A 21,432-nucleotide genomic window follows, 5' to 3' on the forward strand; every position below is an offset into this window, starting at 1 on the left:
CGATATTGATTTAAAAATGTATAGACAACACACTCCTTTTAAAGACCTTTTTGTCTTTTACTGTATATTCCATATTGTACATACATCCTATGCAATATCTCAGGAAATACTGTATTCAGATATCCACATTGAGGAATGAAGAATTTGAGTTAATTAATTATGAATTTTGAATTATATTAATTATTTATGATTTGTATTCTAATGCAGATTAAGTATGAATTGATATTGAATACAACTAATAAACATGATTATATTTTTCCATTAATAAGAATAAAATGAGTTTTTGAGTAATTATGCCTTGTGAAGAAGAAAAAACACTCAGAATGAATATGCAGATCATTCATGAATGCAAATGTTTTATACTTTTATTTTAGAAAATCAGCTGACACATAAGTACCAAAGAGTGAGATTGCACATTGTAAACCCACACATTTATTTATCTTATTCAGTCACTCACTCACTCCCTCAGGCACTCACTCAAATGTTGGCTAATTATTTTCACATAGTCTCTCTCATACTTAGCCCATGACAGTTTTTCCCTTTTTGAGAAATTAGAAATGGCCTCTTGAGTCCTGTTGGAATTCATCAAGAAAGCTAATATGAGCTTGTGTAGAACTGCTTGCAAAGACCCCCAGGATTTGAATGGTTTAGGGTGCGTTCACAACAAAACGTTTTTTTTGCAGAAATCCGCAAATGGCACCAAACCGCTCCATTCCCATTGAAATGCATTGGCAGAATCCGCCCTCATAGGTAGAATAAAAGTGCGATGTGACCTTGCCCTTAGTCCCATTTATTTACACAAGCAAATATATGAAATCAGGGGCCTTACCACCATGCAGTCTCCCAAGCAGCAAATTGTCAACAACTAACCGAATCACAACACTGGCACTAAAAATTACACATTTCAACAAAGGAGTGGTCAACAGGCTTCTGAAAATCTCCAACCTGCAATTTCAGCTCTTTTTCCTAAGTATGTGTTTATCCCATGGTCCATGGGTCAAGTTTTAACTAGCTAATTAAATGTGTGGAACTCATTAAGAAGCTCTCCTTATTTCTGTGAACTGGCTTGTGAGTTTGAATGGCAATGAGCATGTGCACTGCCTTCCATAGTTAAAGACTTTATTGTTGTTGTACGCCCCTCGACTTTTTCACTTACATTCAACAACACACAGCCCACAAGAAACTAAAATAAGGGTAAACTAAACCTTTTGTGACAACAATGCACACAAAAATCCCTCTTGTTAAAGAGGTGTAGTAAATCCATAGCACAACTTTACTGTAGAGTTCTAGGAACATAGAAATATTGCATAACCTACAACTAAACATCACATGTCTAGAAATGACAACAAAAGCCTGACAAATACAGTACATCACAGATGTACGTAGCAGACGAGGCACTCCTTGCAGCTTTTAGTAATACACATGATACATCATGCTGCAGCTCTTCTGTGGATGAGACGATGGACAATTTTTATCCATCCCACACACCATCACTTAAAATCAGGAAATAATAAAATGTTGACTTCTCTACTGAAGTCAGAAGTAGCAGAGAACGTAGTCTCTAGAACCATAAGTTCTGACCTCTGTGCTTTCTAAGCAGTACTTCAAACTGCTGCGGTTTCATCTCGCCATGAATATTTTGTCTCACCGTGAATCTTTGGTCTGAACTAGGCTTAAACCATGCTCATACAGTATAAACCGTTTAGTTGCCACTTGCAGTCATAACAACTGAGAAATTCACAGTAAGGTTACATAACCCACACACATGGTAGGATCAACAGGCAATCCCTTCCCTTTCATTCTTATTTTCTCCCAGTTCACAAAGAACTTGTACTTTTCCTGTCATTTGTTTATGTGATTCAACACCACCTTACACAGTGGTGGAAGTGTTACCAAAAAAAAAGAGGCTGTCACAGTAAAACACTTGAAGCGTGAAAATGTCATGTCCTTCCTTTTCTACCTTATTTGAACAACACCAAGGGTGTTGTCATTTGTGGGTTTGGTGTCCGATTTGTTGTCCTCTGTCTGCTGAGCCTTTCTGACCACCTTTGGACTAGAACTTGCCTTCCTGGATATCTGTGGACTGCCGGTTACTTTCCTTTGCAGCAGGGGGCTGTTGGAGCCTGTGCCCAACTTGCGATTAAGCATGGGGCTTCTGGAGCCCTTTGCCTTGGATGGCTGCTGCAGACTGTCCATGGTCTTCAGGGGGCGCAGGCCAAGAAGCCCACAGTAGTAGTTACATTGATGGTGGGTCAGGAACTGTTCAATTACTTTCGGGGAGCCATCCTCCATAAGACCTTGATAACTGGAGAAACAGAAGCCACTTTTTAACGGGACTGTGATTCAGCACTAATAGAATAGAATAGAATGTAATAGAATTGAATTCACACACACACACACACACACACACACACACACACACACACACACACACACACACACACACACACACACACACACACACACACACACACACACACACACACACACACACACACACAGCTGAGAGTTGCACCTCATCACCCCCCCCCCATCTACACGCACATACAAACACATTGAACGTGCACACACACACACCACGTACGCACACACACACACACACACACACACACACACACACACACACACACACACACACACACACACACACACACACACACACACACACACACACACACACACACACACACACACACACACACACACACACAGAGACACGTTGCATGGATTAATTTAGGTACAAACCCTTTTGATTTGGTCACAACTCTAATATTAGTGAGCTTTCCTCCAACACCTGTGAGACAAAAAAAATCACACATGTATTAATAAACAAATATGACTCCCTCTATATTCGGATTGTAATCGTTCCTATAGAGTGTTTGTTTGTTTGTTTGTTCAAATAACAGGGGTCACTCACACAAAACAGAAAGTAAATGTTCAGGTCATGATGACAATTTTATCCAATCAGGAGAGAGAACTCAAACAGGATACAGGATAAACAAGGCAAATTGGAAGTGATGGGGGGAGTTTTCTCTCCTGATTGGATTACATTGGTAACCGTATCCTCAACTGAAAATTAAGAATTGGAGCTTCCTCCTCTATCATAGCAATTGGCGAGTGTTAGAAAATGCTTTATTCTCTCCAATCAGGATTCAGGACCTAGCTACCTTTCACTACAATCAAACAAAACATTGTAGAATCGTGTATGGGTCCAATCATTGCCAACACACTATCCATCTGGCGGTGCATACTGAAACAGTTGTCTATTGATTGTAATTTTCACGCACTCTCTCCCATTTGGCACAACAATGCTCTTCTTTCAGGATCTATACCGTTTTCTGTCTCACAATGGTCAAAAAAGGTGTTCATGTTTTAGGCGATATTTTTAACAATCAACGTCTCCGGCCTTTTCAGGACTTTTTCTATCTCAAGCATCGCACTGCACTCAAAATTTATGGTGTACCCTGGGATGCAGCTTTACCCCAACACCCTTTGGTACCAATAGTTACAACCAAGATCAAACTAGTAGCCTCAATATAAACATATCTCTGTTAATACTAAACCACTCTTAGTTACAAATAGTTGTGAAAAGATCTTCCAGTCTTTCGATTTTGATTGGAATTGGCCTTCTGTTTGGAATATTATCTGCTCCTCATCTAAAAATCCAGCTCACCAGATTATCTAACTATATAAATGGCGAGCAACTTCCGCACCCTCGGTGGTGACACCCCACAGCTCTGTTATCGAATAAACAACGCACCGCCAGACCACATGTCGCCTACTGACTCGCCACGGCCGCCGCGCTGAATTTACGCCTCGCGTAGGGGACATCTCACTGCTCACTACACCGTTTCCACCGCGCAACATAATTAATTCTACTCACCAAATGTCGGACAAAACGGAAGGGGAGCCAGCTTCGTACCGTTTACCGTGCGCACGACCTCATCACCACAACAGCAGGCAGCCGCTGCGGGTTTTTTTTCCTTTTTTTCCAAACTTTTTTTTTGGTCACCATTTTCTCCAGGCACCATTTCCGGTGTAACGTCGGGTGTTTCTTTTCACCAGCCAATCACCTTTCACGTTGCCACGTCCGTTGCCACGTCGCGCTGACGTACGCTAAACAAGCGCTGCCGTGCGCACAATGCAAACGAGCCCAAAGGCGCGCAAAAATAAGCCGACCACTGCTTAGACACAAAGTCAGACCTGGCAACGCAGCCTACGCCAATCATGTGTGAGAGATCTACAAGCTATGGGGCAGAGACGCCACCGTATCTTAGCAACAACTACAGCGCTCACTCTCATTGGTCGTGTCACGCTAAGAGCAGTCTCCAGACAATGGCATCGCAGACAGCTTGCTGTTACTGCTGTAGCCATCACAGGCAGTTGCAGCACGACGGACAGGGCGCTGTGATAGCTGCCATGTCGCTAACGCTAACCTGGTTGTCATGCCTGCAGCGCCTGTGCAATCACTTTGTCAACAATGCACGTTCGTGTGGTGAATGTCTATATTGCTGCTCAGTTCGTCCATTGTAGATGGTGTATGTTTGTGTGTGTCTTCTGGAGAACTATGTAGCTCCACAGCAACTACAGTAACTAACGTAATGGCAGGACCGCCCCGTGCAACGCATGTTACGCTGCATTATGGTCATGTAGTAATTTCAGATAATTTCGCTCCGATTAGAGCAGTGTTTATCAAGCCTTTCACGCCCCCCCCCCCCCCCCCCAAATACACGTACTTGATCTGGGACCCCCCCATTCTGTTTGACTCCGTTCCACAAGTACATATTGTGAAAATAGCCGATCTACAAGCTCGAAACGCCTCACTCCACTCTGTGCTGCAGCTACACGGACACACAGACAGGGACACGGAGGGACCTACAACATGTCTGGACATGTCTGTGTAAGCGAGAACTATACTTCGCCAGTACAACGCTGTGTAACCGAGAGCACGTGCGCACGACCAAATCACAACAACACCAGGCGGCCGCCATCTTGCAGAAAGGGCTGCCATTCGCCAGCTTTCAGAAAAACAAGCAACCACCTTCATATTTTTTTTTTTTTTTTTTTTTTTTTCCTTTTGGAAATTTTCATCCCACGATTTCCGCGCGGACCACCAGGGGGTCCGCGGACCCCCTGGTGGTCCGCGAAACATACAAAATATAATTTCTTCTACTTATTTTTCATCATTTTGTCACTTTTACATTACACTTTCTTACAATTTTTTTTTTTTCCCCCCTTTTTGCAAATGTTACTTAGACAATTTGTCTACCCCCATATACACACGCCCACGCGGGCCCCGTGCGCGTACATGCCTCTAACAGCCATAATCCCCATCTATACTGCCCACTCTGTGCTGCAGCTACACGGATACAGAGACAGGGACACGGAGGGACCAACAAACGCAAAGCCCCGTGCGCGGCTGGGGTTGAGGGGGGCGTAGCCCCCCGAAACTCTAGTTCATTATAAATGTATACATACATTCTTTTCATTTTTTGGAGCTAGAGAGACCACTATACCACTGTTGAAGAACAAACACTGTAGCAGTGAATGCTATCCGAATATACAGAGTAGAGGTATTTTACACTTATCTTTACATTTTCAGAGTTACATGATACTGTGTTGTACTAGCAGTATTAGTATTACCCTCCAGCTGAGTGACCAGTAAGTTGCCATGGGTCCATTGATGGAGCCAGTGTTGGAAAGTGCAGCATTTCTGCTCCACCTCAGAGGTGGTTCTGGTAACCAGCCTGCCTTTAGCATCCATGTAACAGTACTTCAGGAATACATCGTTTAGTTCACTCTCCACGGTGGCATACGGTACAGAGTTTGCTGGACGATACATCAGGTACTTAGGAATTACTCTGTAGGTACACAGAAGAAAAGGTTGATAAGCACAAAATGCTAATTTTCACATGTTCTTTCTTTCATTCTGCAACTTTATTTTAAGTATCCATGTTACTTACTCTAGTGCACAGCCAAAGTTCTCAGGCACTCTAGCTTCAGCAGCAAATATTTTGCAGTATTCCCGAATCAAGTTTTGAACTTTGCACTCCTGGAAAAACAAATCATTTGTTAAAAGTAATTACAATATATTACAGCATACTGTATGTGCATACAGAGATTTACCAAAAACACGAAGGTCACCAAGAGGCCAATAAGATTTATCACGTCAAACAAGTTGCTTAATAGTTTGGTGTGCAAATCTCTTTATGCAAGTGTGACAGTACTGTGCTGTAACACCTGAAAGAAATTGCTCAATGCTGTTCTGTAGACGTGCAATCAAACACTTACTTGCTTAGTAATTTCTTGGTTTCTCTCTGCCAGGTTGTTCCCCTCGTTGGTCCCATATGCAATTGGGTTTTTAATTTTGATGATACAGGTGCTTCCAGACTCAAATACAGGATCCAGGCCATAAATGACCTTTACCTTGCTAGCCTTGTGTGCACAACCCTCCCCAATTTGTGTCACCTCGGTCATGATGCGGCCAAAAAACCTTTCACCCCAGGAGCCACAGTCTGCAAGGCCTTTAGTGAATAGCATAGGGACCATTTCTATTTCCTCTCCAACTGCAAGGAAAAGATAATCACATTCATCAATTACATTTCATTGTATTCCAACTTCCAGATTCAAGGGTTGTAAACTTGTTGTGTATTTTAAAAAACATGTTCAAGGAAATAAGTGTCTTATGCTGTTAACATTTACCTTCCAATTCGTCTTTTAGCAACTCAGACATAACTGTAAAACATAAAATGCAGAGTCAGAAGGGCGGAAAAAACAGTTAATATTAGATCTAGACATCAATCGCATTTGCAGCAGGCCTCATTTACTGTCAACGCTGAGTAGGAAGTCGGTGGTGTCAGTCCCATATTCGTTAGTGATGGTGCAACCATACACCCCACAGTCTAGGCTGGATGCTTGGACAATAGCCAGTGCGACTTGGCTTTCATCTCCTCCACTGGATGGAAAAGAAAAAAAAAAAACACTGAGACACACATGAACACATGGAGCTGCATGAGCTCATTTGAAATGCACCTGCTCTCAAGAGATTGTGCACCCACAAGGGGGCAGTGTGGGACAAATGGTAGTGAGGGAGTTTTCTGCTGACACAGCAGCCAATAGCACATACTGTATATAGACCTTTAATGCCCTCTGGAGGTGGTGAACCAGTGTCTCAGCTTACACTAGGGTCTGTGTCTGGCCAGAATATTGCCTCTGTATGTCACAGCTGTGGGGTTCATGCGGTTACATGATCTCGAGAGCTCTGAAGCGAAAAGGGGACTGTGACACTGTTATGGGGTTCACTCAGTGGCCTAGCTAAAATGTGTTCATCCTCTGTAGATTATTGTTTCACATTTAGATCCAGTGCAGCTTAACCAGTCATGTTGGTTACTGAGGAATTCTCACATCAATAGCAATGGCGCAGCTTCTACATAGAGCAGATTGCTCGCAATTATAGAGGTGGCTTACATTAGAGTGATCGTGGGGCTTTGATAGTGGGTGCGATTACAGACACATGGAGTTATTTAGTTGGCCAGGGATTTACCTTCGTTTGACCTCTAGTATTTCCTCTTCATCTCTGTACCACTTAATTGTGCAGTCACTCAGCACGTTGAAGAACTGGCACCAGAGTTTCAGGTGTCCAGAGGCGTCTGGGAAGGGCTCCCCCCTGATCTTGCGAATGACCTGAGGAGCTGGTGGTTTGTGACAGAGAGGGGGCCATCAGTAAGCACAAGCCAAATATATACAGTACTAGAGAGTGGAGACTTTCTAATATTTCCAGTTCCTCAAGCTGCAATACATTGACCAGCAGGGGGGCGGTAAGAGTACTGTTTCTTAACATAAATATTACTCAAGTAGAAGCAATATTCTTTCACTTGTGTTGAAAACTACAAGTAAAAGTTCTAACGTAGCTCTTTGGGAGACTACTTTTGAGTGACAATTCATTAGTTTTACATGTGATTACAGTTAAATCTTTAAAGTACATGAAAAAAACTATTCAATGACAGTATAGATGTTACTGTACTTTCCACCCCTGCTGACAAGTCTTATATGCCTATGAATTTTGACAGAAATGATCATGTCTTGAACTACTTGTAATCCCCACCCACAGGTCAAGACTAAGGCAATGGTAAATCTGTGAAACTATACAGAGTTACAAAACCACAACAGATGGAATTGAGACCATGTGAGCACTTTACCTTTGAATGGATCCAGCTTCTGCTTCTCTTCTGGCTTGGTATCTGGCTCCTCCTTTGGAGCCTCTTCCACAACCGTGGGCACCTCCAGAGTAGCCTTTCGGCGGCTCAGCAAAGGGGAGCGCCTTTCCATTGGTGGGGTATGTTGTGCCATGGGGGCCTGGAGTAGTAATGCTGCCCTGCGAGCCTGGCTGGGTGACATGTACGGGACTTCTTTCTTGCTTTGGGATTCCACCAGGGTGCCCACAAGGTCCTGGAGTAACGCTGCCCTGCGAGCCTGGTTGGGTGACATGTATGGGGCTTCTTTCATGCCTTGGGATTCCAGGGTGACTGTCGGGGCCTGGAGTAATGCTGCCCTGCGAGCCTGGTTGGGTGACATGTATGGGGCTTCTTTCATGCCTTGGGATTCCAGGGTGCCGACAGGGGCTTGGAGTAACGCTGCCCTGCGAGCCTGGTTGGGTGACATGTATGGGGCTTCTTTCATGCCTTGGGATTCCAGGGTGACTGTCGGGGCCTGGAGTAACGCTGCCCTGCGAGCCTGGTTGGGTGACACGCATGGGGCTTCTTTCATGCCTTGGGATTCCAGGGTGACTGTCGGGGCCTGGAGTAATGCTGTCCTGCGAGCCTGGCTAGGTGACATGTACGGGGCTTCTTTCTTGCCTTGGGAGTCCAGGGCACCTACAGCAATAGCTATGCCCTCTTCCTCCTCACTTGTCGATTTGGGGATGAAGATTTTGCGTCGGGCCCCAGAGGCCAACTCCTCCGGCGTGGCAGAGCGGATGAGCGACACACTGTCCCTCCGCTTCAGCCGGGGGCTGCTCTCACAGGAGAGGGAGGAGGTCGGTGTCGATCCCCCACTGAGTTCCTCGCCAGCCTTGTCACCCTGGGAGTCACCCACGGTGATGGCAGGGACAGACGTTGCAGCCTGAGTGTCTGATCCTGGAGCAGTTTTGGGCAGAAACCTGCGGAGACTGGCTGGACTCAACGATGGAGGTGTGGGGGCTTTGAAGCCCAGTCGGTCAACGGTGGGTTTATCTCTGTGGAGCTCCTCAGCAGTTGTATCAGGATGTGTTCTGGACTCATTGATGGGTTTATCCATTTCAGTTTCATTGACAACTGTATTTTCTGTTGTTTTAACCAGTGTGAAGACATCTGGGGTTGCCTCTGTTGACATTTGAACTCTACTTCCCACAGAGGGGCTGTTCTCTATTATATTCTCTGTTATTGTTTCTCTATGTTGTTCCTTCCTGTGAGTTTCATCAGACTCAATGGTAATATTAGTTTTAAGATCATGTGCTACTCCTATCCCGTAAAGATCTTGTGTTTGTGTATACTCAATTTGAGTGGGCAGTTTGACTCCAGGTGGGCTATCATTACAAGTGATAGAGATTGGTGGGATCACAAACATTGGCATTTTGGGAACTTCATCTGTCTGTGGGGTTTCTAAGACAGGAGGATTTATGGGTACATGTATATCATCCCCAAAGTTGCTGTCATCAGTAAAGGAAACATTTATAATAGGAAGTGTTGAATAGTCCCTCTGAAGGACCTGCTCACCGGGTTGTGTATTTGGCTGCTCTCCGTTATGTATCTCTATTTTGTTGTCTACTTGCGCAATATCCTGTACTTTCTCCATTTGTGGAAGCTTGTCTTCATTTGGCAGACTTTTCTGTGTGGGTCTAATGCCTTCAATCATTGGAGAAATGTTCGTGTTATGTTCTGAGAATTTTAGGTCTTGCATATCAGTTGCATCATCTCTTTGAGAAATGAGAGGCTCTGAATCTGGTTGGTTCGTTAGTGGCAGCACAGACTCTATGACCTCAGAGTCAGGCTCCATTATTTCAATTTGCGGGATTATGATTTGATCATTAACCCTTACCTCTGGTGCTATTACTTTAATATCGGGGATGCCTGCAATTGCAGAAGCGAACACTTTTATTTCTGGAACATTCTCTGTTTGCCCATACAGGTTTTCCCTGCCATCTTGATTTGTCACCTTAGTGGGTTCTTCAGATCTACAGACGTTGCCTCCCTTGCTTTGTGTCTCTGATTCACTCTTTGATTCGCCCAAGTCCTCTGTTTTTATCTGAGTCAATCTTGCGTTCTCTGTTTCAAACTCTCTGTCAATAGTAAGGGTCTGCAGATCATTTCCTTGTGAATTATAGCTACTCCCTTCACTGCTCTCAACTTCTGAAAGTGCCTGGTCTGGTATTTTTAGACCGTTAACGTCTAAATCATTCGCCAAAGCAGAAGTGAACACTTTCAATGCACTTCCTTCATCATTTTCTTCCAACTCTGACGTAGAATTCATTTCTACATTGGGATCATGGTTGTCAATGTTTCCAACTACCACAGGAGTGCACGTTTTTAGTGTTTTTAGGCCATCTAATCTGTCTGGGGATACAGTGGCAGGGAATTTGGCATTCATTCCCTGAGTAAGTTGACCACATTCCATTTCAGCTTTGAAATTCTCATTCTTAACACTGTCAGGTGCTATGGTGTTCTCATCCATTATCAGAATAACTGGCACCTGAATTGGTGACTTAGAATCACATGTTTCTATTCTCTCTTTGAGAGAAGCTATTCTCCATTCATCAAACCCAGTACTATTTATATTTGGACATGGCTGTACCTTTGATTTCACTTCATCATTCTCTTCTTTCTGCAGAGTACTTGGATACTGATTAACTTGTGTCTCCAGGTCACCGCCAAGACTGTTGATGTGAATCTCCTTCTTGTGCAAAGTTTCAGTCAGATTTTCATTGGGCGAGATAATAGATCTAGGAAGACCCCAGGAAGACATTCTTTCCTCTGTTGTGGTTTTGTGATCAGGCCCTGGTGAAACCATAAGGACCGGTGCAGTAACAACTTGGATGATAGGGATGTTCTGGGAGTCTTGTGCAACCTGAAAGGAATTAAACAAACATGTTAGATCACATTCAAACCTGTGCATGATAGTCAATGTTTAATAATGAAGTCCATGAAACATAACCTAACTCATACAGGCTTTGCATGCAAAATCTGTTTTTATCATTTTGTGATGACAGTGGTGCAGATGCCTGATGCAGAGCCTATTGCAGACAAACAGTAAAAAGAAATATGTTTGTCATGGCTAACCATTGTGACTATAAGGTGTGTAAAATGTATGGTGACCTTTTACTTTCACTGCACAATGCTATTTTTAGATTGAGGATAGTTATTTTATATATGTCAACATAAAGATGAAACCTAACACAGATTTGGACAAATTGTGTTTTGCACAAGAGAGATTTCTCTGTTGAAAAACAGAATAGTAGGAAGTGTTTATTAACTTGTAAATCGCAATGGTTGAAAAATGCATGTCACGCTTGTTGTCATAAGTAACACAATAAAATCAGTGTGCCTCAGTGGTAATTGAACTGTGAGGGAAACATTTCAAATTTAACCCAAACTAATTAACACATTTATTATCCCCGCCAAGGCTGGAAGGCCTAAGGCGAGGGATTATGTTTTCACTCCTGTGAGTCCGTCTGTCCGTGTCTGTCCGTCTGTAAACAGCTAATCTTGGGCACTGTTGGACCGATTGGCAAGCAGACTCCTGGGAGGCTAAGGAAGAACCCCAAAGTTGGCCTGTAATAGCACCCCCATGAGGGCAATGTTTGCAATACAAATTGTTTGCTACCACTCCTCACGCAAACCGCAACACATTATCTCTGTAGTCATGTGATCAAGACCTATCTGTCAGATTTCTCATATTCCATTCCGATTGGCTACGAATGGCCCGTTTTGCACAAAACGCCCCAATCATGAACGCAGTGTCTGATAGCCGTGAACTTGCATGCACATTCCCACTAGGCCAAGGAAGAAGTGTCACACATTCTTTCAAATCAGCCTCATGGTGGCGCTATAACAGATTGCAACACAGCCCTGGGTAGGCAACCTGGCATGGCAGGGATCTGTGCTCTGAGGAGCGCACTTTTCTTTGCTGGTGTCAAGCACACTGAAATGGGTAAATTCCCTTTGGAGTGACTGAACTGGTAAGGGAGGTTTAAAGTATTAATTTACCTGTTGGGTGGAAACAGCAGGGGAAAGGGACATTCCCACATGCTTGAAACAGGTGTGGTGTTTCAAAGAGTGCACAGGCTAGTGACTGTCACTGAATGAGCTCTTGTACCATGGCAAGGGACCATTATGTCATTCCACATGGGTTACTTATTCACTCTCCAAGTTATTTATGGAGCACATGTTCGGGACATTAAAATAAGTTGTCAACAAGACATCTAATGGAGATATTCCACAGCAAGAAAATATAATTCAAATGGCAGAATACAGAGATGCAAGTATTTCCCTGTACGCTCATCATTGATAAATCATAGTATTAATCAAAGTTAACACAGACAATGCATTCCATCCGCCTGTTTTTATTGCTCTTGTCACTAAATATTATGGGTAACACAAATTTAACAAACCCTCTGTGACATCATTACAATAGGATTGGACAGGTGAAACCAGCAAGTAAACAGAAGTCTCTGCTTTCAATGGAAGGGAACTGGAGTCACATTCATAGTAAAATAACTAAAAATAACAGAGAGAATAACTAAATCTTCTTTTAACGGAAGTCCCTCTCGTGAGCAACCACTGTTCAGGTGAATGCTCCAAGTTCCTCCAACAACACAGCCATAAAGTATATCATGACGATATCAAGACAGGGGAAGTCACAGTTCCACATTATGTAGAAAACCGGGCAGCAGGTGCAAACCAGTGTGTGAACAGAATGGAGTGAGTGGAACCCTAAACCCTATTATACTTTGTTGTAATTCAAATAGTGAAAATAGGCAATTTGCTATTTTCACAGAATGTTTGCCTATATCTGAACATAACCAGAGTAGGGAGGTTAGGGTTCATGTGGTTAATGAAAAGGATTGCCATTCAACAATCTCTCTTGAAATGTACACCTATCTCTTTATGAACAATTACAGTGCCTTTATCTTATACCTGATGATGTGGCAGTCAACAAACGACACATTTCATAGACTGAGACCAAATAAACTGAGCAACTTGAGCTCATACCTCAACTTATAAAATGTAAGGCTGATTTGCTCTGAAACTTGCTGTGGACATTCATGCTCCCCAGAGAAGGAACCCTCATGATCTAATAGGCAGATTACAGGATGGACACTATTGATAATAGACCTTAAAACCACATACCCTTCTTACCCCTATTTCTAGCCCCACTACTGAGACCGAGGGTCTCTAGATGGCAATGTAGGTTGGTCGGTCCAAAGGAGCAGCCCAGCCTCTAGGGGCCGCTAGCAGGGCTTTTTAATACCCAAACTATTTTGATCATACAGACATGTAATTTCAAAGAGATGTTCACTCATAACATTAAGCAAAAACCCATGAGTTCCTTTACAATGGAGACTACTTAAAATATAATAATTCCACAATTGAACTACACTACATCTATCAGCTTTCAATTCTATGCATGTAAGGGCTAAATGACCACAGCATTATGATATTCATTCCTTACACATAAAACATGAAATAATCCTTAAACCTCATTTATATTATGTTGGACACTGGTGTTGCTTATTGGAAACAACTGATTTTCAAGCTTACAAGACAATCCAATGGCTTATAGAGTTGAACTATGATAATATATAGACTACTAAGTACAAGGCACAAACTAGCACTCTGCAAATAGAAAGCCTTCCTCCCTCCACTTCAGATGAGAAAGAGGTTTATTTTAAGATGTGGGGGTCGGCAAAGAATTTGGCCAATGTGGAGAGGTCCTTGATTCATGCTGAGACCCGCTTCAGACTCAACCAACTCAACGGCTACACAACCCACTGTCTGCATAATTAGCTCAGTTTGTAATGCCAGAATCACCTCTGACATTCAGGCTTCACAACTATACATCTGACACATGAGATAACGGCACACTTACCACAATCAACCTTAAAGATTGCTTCATTAAATAATACTGTGTAGTATGTAGTTTAGACTATATTTACACATACCATTACCCACCCACTGGTGCAATAAGAATAAGGGTTATTCAAAGTGGCCCCTTTTGATGCACTTTATCACTTTTTGATTGCTCTTTTGTTGCTTCTACACTTTTAAGTATACTGTAGTATCTTTTAAACCCTATATACTAATTGGCCAGAGTCTCCCAGACGCCTATACTAGGTCCCCACCTTTTTTCCCTCTACACCAAAATCTTTGCTGAAAATAACCGATCTATAAGCTCAGTTAAATCCAGCCATCTAGTTCATGCTTAGATGCACAACTTCCAACTTGTGCCGTGTTATGCTGGTTCCTTATTTGCCCTGGCTATGTTGTGCGTGTCTGTGTTTGTGTGTGTGTGTGTGTGTGTGTGTGTGTGTGTGTTTGTGTGTGTGAGGGAGAGGGGGGCGTGCTCTCGAGTGACGCACTTAGGTCGCACGGTCACTCACATGTCCATTCAGGCTAACTCACCCACCCCCTCACTGCCACTGTATGCTGTAGAAGTAACTGGTGTTCCTTGACTGTCAACATTTCCTGGGATAGGCTGTCTTAGTGTGAGTCTGTAGTTGAAGATTTCTGTAATTGTTTTGTTCATAATCTACCGCACACTCTGTATGTTCAAGAAAATGCGGTTCATACATAGTTTACATAGTTTGTGCTGAAGGCCAGAGGAAGCTCATTTCACGTCTTGTCACACAAATGTGCAGTCTATAAATAACTCCTAAGAGGCTGTCTACTTCTGCGCAAAACATGGTCACCATGTTGTCAGTCAACAAGGCACAACTCACCTCTTTGATGGCTGGAGCCCCTGGCATGGCTACTGCTTTGACCAGACCTGGCCTGTCCACCTCCACAGACACATCCATTGGTTCCACAGCCTTCTTAGCATCCTCTGCCCCCTGCTGTGTAGAATAAGCTATGCTCTCTTGTGGTTCTTGATGAGTTGGAGTGAAGTCTGCGTATGAACCACCGTATAAAATACGAGCCACTTGTTCATGTGGCGTTAATGGCGACACTTGTTGTTCCACAGTGTTTGAACTCTCCCGTGCCTGACTCAGCTCCATGGGTACGTCTTGAGTAAGAGGTTTTGAAAGTTCTAGTTTGCGCTCTGGTTGTGGTGGGGTTTCTGGTTGAAGTATTTGCGAGAACGGGTGATCAACCTCTCTCTCCTCGTGTTTATTATGATCATGAACGTCCTTCTTATTCTTACCAAAGAAGAAATCTTTGACTGAGTGGAGCACAGAGGAGATGGAGGCCTGGATGTCATGTTTGTCATGATCCTTATGAGGCTTACCATCCTTTTTAACATTTAGGGCATTGCTTTGTGATGCCTCTGGCAGCCTTTCGTTGTCATTCTCTCTCTCAAACTCCAATTCTTTCTTTCCTCCTTCATGCACTTCTGCTAGTGAGTTTTCTATTTCCTTTGCATCCCTCTCTTTACCTTTCCTCTCTTGCTCTCTTTCTTCCTTGTTACTGGCATCTACAATAGATGTATCCATCTCTGTAGGTTTCTCAACACGTGATAATGTCTTTTTCTCCTCGGATGTATTTATTTCTGGAGGTTTCTCCACATGAGATAATGTATTTTTCTCCTCGGACGTATCCATCTCTTTAGGTTTCTCCACACGTGATGTTTTTTTCTCGGCAAGAAACTGCGCCAAACCTATCCCTCCATCATATGAGTTTTCACCTCCATTTCCCATCATATGAATTCTGTTATTACTGCTGCTGCTGCTGCTGCTACTACTGCTGCTGCTGCTAAGTCCTGCATCTACACCATTCACAATCTTTATCTTCTTTTTGGCCAATGTTTCTTTGGAGGGAGACCTGTCCATCTTGTCCACATTATTGTCTGTGGACATCACAGGTGCTGCTGCCTTCTCAACTCCAGCGCTGAGCCCGTTAGGTTTTGGAGCAGCAGGCTCCTCCTGAGATGGGATCGGTCGCTTCCTCAGGTCTTGCTGAACAGTCTCCTTGCCCTTGCCCTTCTTACTGTCCTCCAACTCCTTCTTCTTGTTTTCCGCTTTCTGCTTCAGCTTAGCAAAGAACCTCTGATGGATCTTGTATTCACTCATGGTGCCAACCTCCAAGACTCCGGAGCAAGAGACAATGCCCTTGCTGTTGCTGGCCGAGGCCTGATAGATTGCCGCGTCGTCCAACGTGCAGCTGAAAAGAGAAAATAACATATTAACAAATACGTACTGTGATAGATAATGTTAACATATCCATCAAAATGCATACCTTTATAGTTTAACTACTGGTGCTTTCTCATTGTCTTACTTGTAAATATGAAGGCTGTGAGTTTTTCCATTGCGGCGAACCTCATATTTTGGGAGCCCACAGTACCGGTCCATCTCCGTATCATCTTTATACCACTTCAGATCTGGAGCTGGATAACCTGTCGACATGTATAAAGCATTACTCGAATGCTACTGGAAGCACTATTGCCCGGTGTAGTGTGCTTTATCACGTAATATCCAGCCTTTATTTGCCCTGGGAGAGAGGAGTAATGAAAGGAGGGTGATAAGCTCCACTGATTGGACAGTGCAAGCCATGTCTTCCCTTGGGGGTTATACGGGAGCTGACTAATCAGCCTGAATTGGCATTGTGAGTGATGTCACTGCTGAAGGAGTTCAGCGTGATGAAAATAGCGACCTGTGCAGTGGTGTAAAGTAACTAAGTACATGTACTTGAGTACTGTACTTAAGTACAAGTTTGAGGTATTTTTACTTTACTGGAGTATTTCCAATTCTCAGTACTGTTACTTCTACTCCACTACATCTCAGAGGCAAATATTGTACTTTTACTCCACTACAATTATTTGAAAACTTTAGTTACTACTTTGTAGATTTTGATTATTACTACAAAACCACTTCAGCCCTATATACATTTCAGCCATTTGAAAATAGCCGATCTACAAGCTCACAATGCGTCGCATCAAAAGATAATGAGTGACCATTAATGGCTGCGGAATGGCAAGGCAAGGAAGCCTGTTGTGTTTTCAACCAACTCCCTCTCCACATTGTCTGAGAATCCCAGCAGGACTACCATCTCATTTGGTGGGGCAGGTCCTCATCCACTGACTGTAATGTTAAGTTAACCACATGAACCCTAGTGTCCCTATTCTGGGAATGACATAATAGGTGAAAGTTCAGCAAAAATAGGTGAACATTTCCGATCAATGCATTGCGATGCATTGTGAGTTTGTAGACTATTGTCGGCTATTTTTGGCAAAGAGATTTTTGGTGTAGAGAGAAGAAAGGAGGGGACCAAGTATAGACCCCTGGTCTGGGGGACCCCGGTCAACAAAGTATAGGGTTGATTCATATATTATTCAATGAAAGTGATAATGAAATGCTATTTTCTCCTTGTATATGTGAATAAATCAGGCTATTTCATGTAATAATCAAATTATCAACGGACATTCCTCGTTGCCCAAGCTTATCCAACCAAGGCCTGGCTGATATTCTATATACTGTACAGCACAAGGCATTGTTTTTTTACATTTAAATCTGTTGCATCATGACTGTGGTCTGTAAAATAGGAGACCTGCCCTACTTGAATTTGTAAGTACAACATCTCGTAAAAGCTGCTTCAATGGGCTGTTTGCAATAACCTCACGTCACCAGGATTTTCCACATGGAAGAAAACCTGGTTTTCATTCCAAACTGACTAGATCACTGGTCTAGGCCACGTCTACTCTAGAATTCCCCAAGTGGTTTCCGGTTATGTATCCGGTTGGAATAAAACATGAATATACTAAACGATTATGAATACCAAACAAAATGATTTTAACAAATAAAACAAATTATGATGCCTCTGGCCAAGGGGAATCAATTTGGAGGAGCACAGTCGCTCTTGGTTTATGCTCCTGTTTCCACCCGCCTGGTGACGCCGTTATATCTGCTCTAGATCAGATCCAAAAACTGCTAAAAGGAGTTGATCCCAGTCTAGTTTGCACTGTCACTATGACATTGCTTATGCAGTTCAACTAGTTTGTTACAAAAAACAGCAATGCATCTCACAACAAAGAAACACTGCACGATTCCTTAAAAAGTATATCCACCACTGTCAACAGACACTTAAAACAATGGGCTTCTGTCGTCTGTTGTGACATGAAATTAACCACATCCTGTCTGATACCGTGGCCTCATGATGCAGTAGATAATCTGAAACCATTCCATCACATGACCAAATGACAAGCAGAAGCATGCGGAACAAAAGCGTGGTTGTTCAATGCAGGCTTACCTGACACAACACAGGTGAACTTCACATTACAGTTTTCTGACACTGCCTTTGTTTTGAGGGTGCTGTCAAAGGATGGCTGTATGTCCTCTGTCAGCTGCGCCATCACAGTACATAATGTACTCCTGGAGGGGAAACACTGTTGCTTTAGAGAATGTTCTTCAATCGCATGTTGCTGCTATCAAAGCAATAGTAAAGTCACTCGGATGATAACCGAGTGACTTCAGTACAGTACATTCCAATTACTTGATTATTCAACTGTGGTTAAGGGTAAAGGGAATAAGATGTTAATTTAAATTAAAAGTCATGAAGAGACATTGAAATTAGATTTTCCTCAGAGGTTGAAAAGGTAGCGCAGTTACATACAACGTGAGACATCAAACAAGGCAAGGCTGGAAATCTAAAACTGAAGTAAATATTTATCAATAAAACTGAACTCATCATTTGACAACATTGCTTACGTCATGGTTAACAGGTGTGCAGGTTTGCTGTTTCATTCATGGGCTCAACTGGGAGGTGTTATTAAGATGTTAGTTGGGGAGGAATGTTGTAAAAGTATTGATTACCTCATAGGCCTGTAGTGAGAATACCGTGAATAGCTATTCAGAGAGGAGGATAAAGGGAACTCATCAGTTACCTACGACGACAGTTATCTACGACTATTATTGTTATGCTTTCCAGGAACTCAACCTTACTTGTAAGATGCAATGAGGGATTTATTGATTCTTTTCCATTCTTAAAAAGCTTCAAATTGTATTTACTTAAGATAGCCTCAGCATTTGAAAGATATGCTCACACTAAATTGTTGTGAATTATAACTGAAGAATTCTTAAAAATATGATTATTGATACTGTATGGTTGTGTTTGTGCACATTACTAAACTCTGAAAACTAACTCTCATATTTTGTCATTTTTAACCAGCTGGGGACATCCTAAATACATGTTATTGTAAAATAATAATAATAATAATAATAATAATAATAGAAATTGTTCTGCAATCCATTTAAGCATTGTTCCTCTGTTACTACACATAGGCCTATTTGCCAATTTAAGCTTAATTTATACTTTTTCATACAAAGGTGTTGTAAATATTCAAGTGAAAATGTGTTGCTGTTTTTTTCAGTGGGCGACACTGATGTATGATGAGGCTTTGCTATAACCTCTGGATATATTTCACCGCTACATTCTGAAAGCATTCCATCACCTGGTCAAACAGCTGACACTGGGTACCTTTTAATAAGAGTTGAAGAGATGAACACTGACTTACACGTAGAGTACAGATTCATAAATCATCTACCTGTTTTCAGGCCTGACATTGGAGAGATAAGCACTCCGACCCTCAGGGCGGCCATTGGAAAGGCTGCTCTCCTCTTCATTGAGGCTGCTTGTCCTCCCATTGGAAGAGTAAGAACGGGGCATTGGCCGTCTGGAAGTCATTGTCCGTGGAAGTAATTCACAAAAATGGAACTTCCAAAGAAAAAAATGCACCACGATCAACTCCTTAATTTAAACAGGCTCAGCTTGTCAAGGTTCAGTGCCCTGTTTTGAGTTGAAGTGTGTTATCCATGAAAAAGCCACTAAGAAGGAACAAAGAAAAGTTAAATATGATTTACAGGAACATTAATGAAAGCTATTTAATGAAATAGTAATAATAATAAAGTTACACTATGTAAGTCATCATGTTTAAACTAATATTATTGAACTAAAAGACAGCGCTCACAGCCTATACTGTTCCTGTTTGACCAAGAAGAGCACTTGAATTGGAAGAAGTTATAAATAGAATCAAATACTTTGCTGTTGAAGGGCTGTAAGCACATAACCCAACCCTATGACATTCTATTTATCTTAAAGATATTAACATGAAGTTAATGTACACCAGAGAGCATAAAACACTGTAAATTGGCCAACTTACCATTGAGCTCTTTTCTGAGTTCCTTTGGGTGCATTAGTCCAACAGACAGTTCTCTGCAATTGTCAACCTCGGTCCCCGGGCATACATGTGTTGCCAGCAGGGGTCTATTTATAGCAGGCCTACAAATAGGTGCAAGTGCACATCACACTTTCCACAACTAGCCATAAGACTTACTTACATAGATGCCTAAAAGATCAAATAAATGAATAGAGCAGTGGTTCTGAAACATTTTCATCTCAAGGACCCCCATTTAAAATAGGTGATGGGACCCCCATAAGAGAAGATATGTCAGCATGTCAAGATTTGTCATTTGTTTTTTTGTTTTTTACAGATGATCTACAAGCACATTGTGAGCGCGTTGTGAGCTTTTAGATATGCTATTTTTTAATATAGCCAAAAAAATAGAGCTAAAGTGTTTGAACTGTTCCTTGTTTTGCTGGGGACCCCCTGGAACCCCCTCAAAGACCCTTGGGGGTCCCTGGACCCCAGTTTGAGAACCAACACAAAAACACCCAGTTTCTCTAAGACATGGTCACTGGATCCATGGCTATGATAATTTGGGAATGATGGTCATGTGTTGATTCTGATGAATGAATATGGTTCACGTAAGTGGTGATGACTTATGTTTATGTCATATATGCCTTGCTCAAGAGTGCCCCCTCACTTGATATTGCATTGCAACACAAGGTCAAAACATTGCTACCTCACATGAGTTTCATATTTCAAACCAATAAAAAAAAAAAATCTACTTGAGTTTCTTTCACACAGTGCATGACTTAATTTGTCTACCAATAATATTGTATCAAACTTAGTCCTACTCAAAAGCTGTGACATTAGTGGATTTATGTGCTTGATTATGTTACATTTATAGATTTATAGATTAACGATACATGTACTGGTTTACTCACTCAAAGTAAATACAGTTTCCACAAGTTAGTAGGCCTATAATATTTAAGTTAAATTGTAGTTATATGGTGTGTACAGTATAATATTTAACTTAAATTGTATTTAGGCTACTTTGACCTAAGTGTGTTTATAAATATACAAGGAGGAAACAAGCTCTACATGAAGGGACAGGTGTTGTAGTTTTTG

At 42.2% G+C, this 21,432-nt stretch overlaps 1 protein-coding gene across 2 annotated transcripts; it reads right to left on the minus strand.

Moving 5' to 3' along the window:
* Positions 1-387: 387 nt before the first annotated feature.
* On the minus strand, positions 388-20,396 carry alpk3a (alpha-kinase 3a). 2 transcript variants are annotated; one of them, XM_084059039.1, is made up of 15 exons: positions 20,341-20,396; positions 19,726-20,005; positions 18,432-18,553; positions 16,464-16,581; positions 14,972-16,349; positions 9,553-11,100; positions 8,199-9,459; positions 7,544-7,691; positions 6,828-6,955; positions 6,703-6,735; positions 6,292-6,566; positions 5,964-6,052; positions 5,644-5,861; positions 2,746-2,794; positions 388-2,305 (listed from the first exon to the last, which is right to left on the minus strand). In XM_084059039.1, the coding sequence occupies exons 2-15, from the start codon at positions 19,863-19,865 to the stop codon at positions 1,957-1,959; spliced, it is 5,856 nt and encodes a 1,951-aa protein (XP_083915165.1). In that variant the 5' UTR covers positions 19,866-20,005; positions 20,341-20,396; the 3' UTR covers positions 388-1,956. The 2 variants fall into 2 exon arrangements, with proteins under 2 accessions (XP_083915165.1, XP_083915164.1); XM_084059038.1 differs by having other exon boundaries at positions 8,199-11,100.
* Between the last annotated feature and the right edge of the window lie 1,036 nt (positions 20,397-21,432).

The sequence above is a fragment of the Gymnoscopelus microlampas genome (genome assembly GCF_963454915.1).
Source record: "Gymnoscopelus microlampas genome assembly, chromosome: 6".
Classification (NCBI taxonomy): domain Eukaryota; kingdom Metazoa; phylum Chordata; class Actinopteri; order Myctophiformes; family Myctophidae; genus Gymnoscopelus; species Gymnoscopelus microlampas.

Excerpts from the sequence above, each read along its gene's own strand:
- alpk3a (XM_084059038.1), bottom strand. The coding sequence starts at position 19,865 with ATGACTTCCAGACGGCCAATGCCCCGTTCTTACTCTTCCAATGGGAGG. Across the intron at positions 18,554-19,725 it reads AATGTCAGGCCTGAAAACAG|GAGTACATTATGTACTGTGA; the intron begins GTAGATGATTTA and ends TTTCCCCTCCAG. Across the intron at positions 16,350-16,463 it reads CACAGCCTTCATATTTACAA|CTGCACGTTGGACGACGCGG; the intron begins GTAAGACAATGA and ends TTCTCTTTTCAG.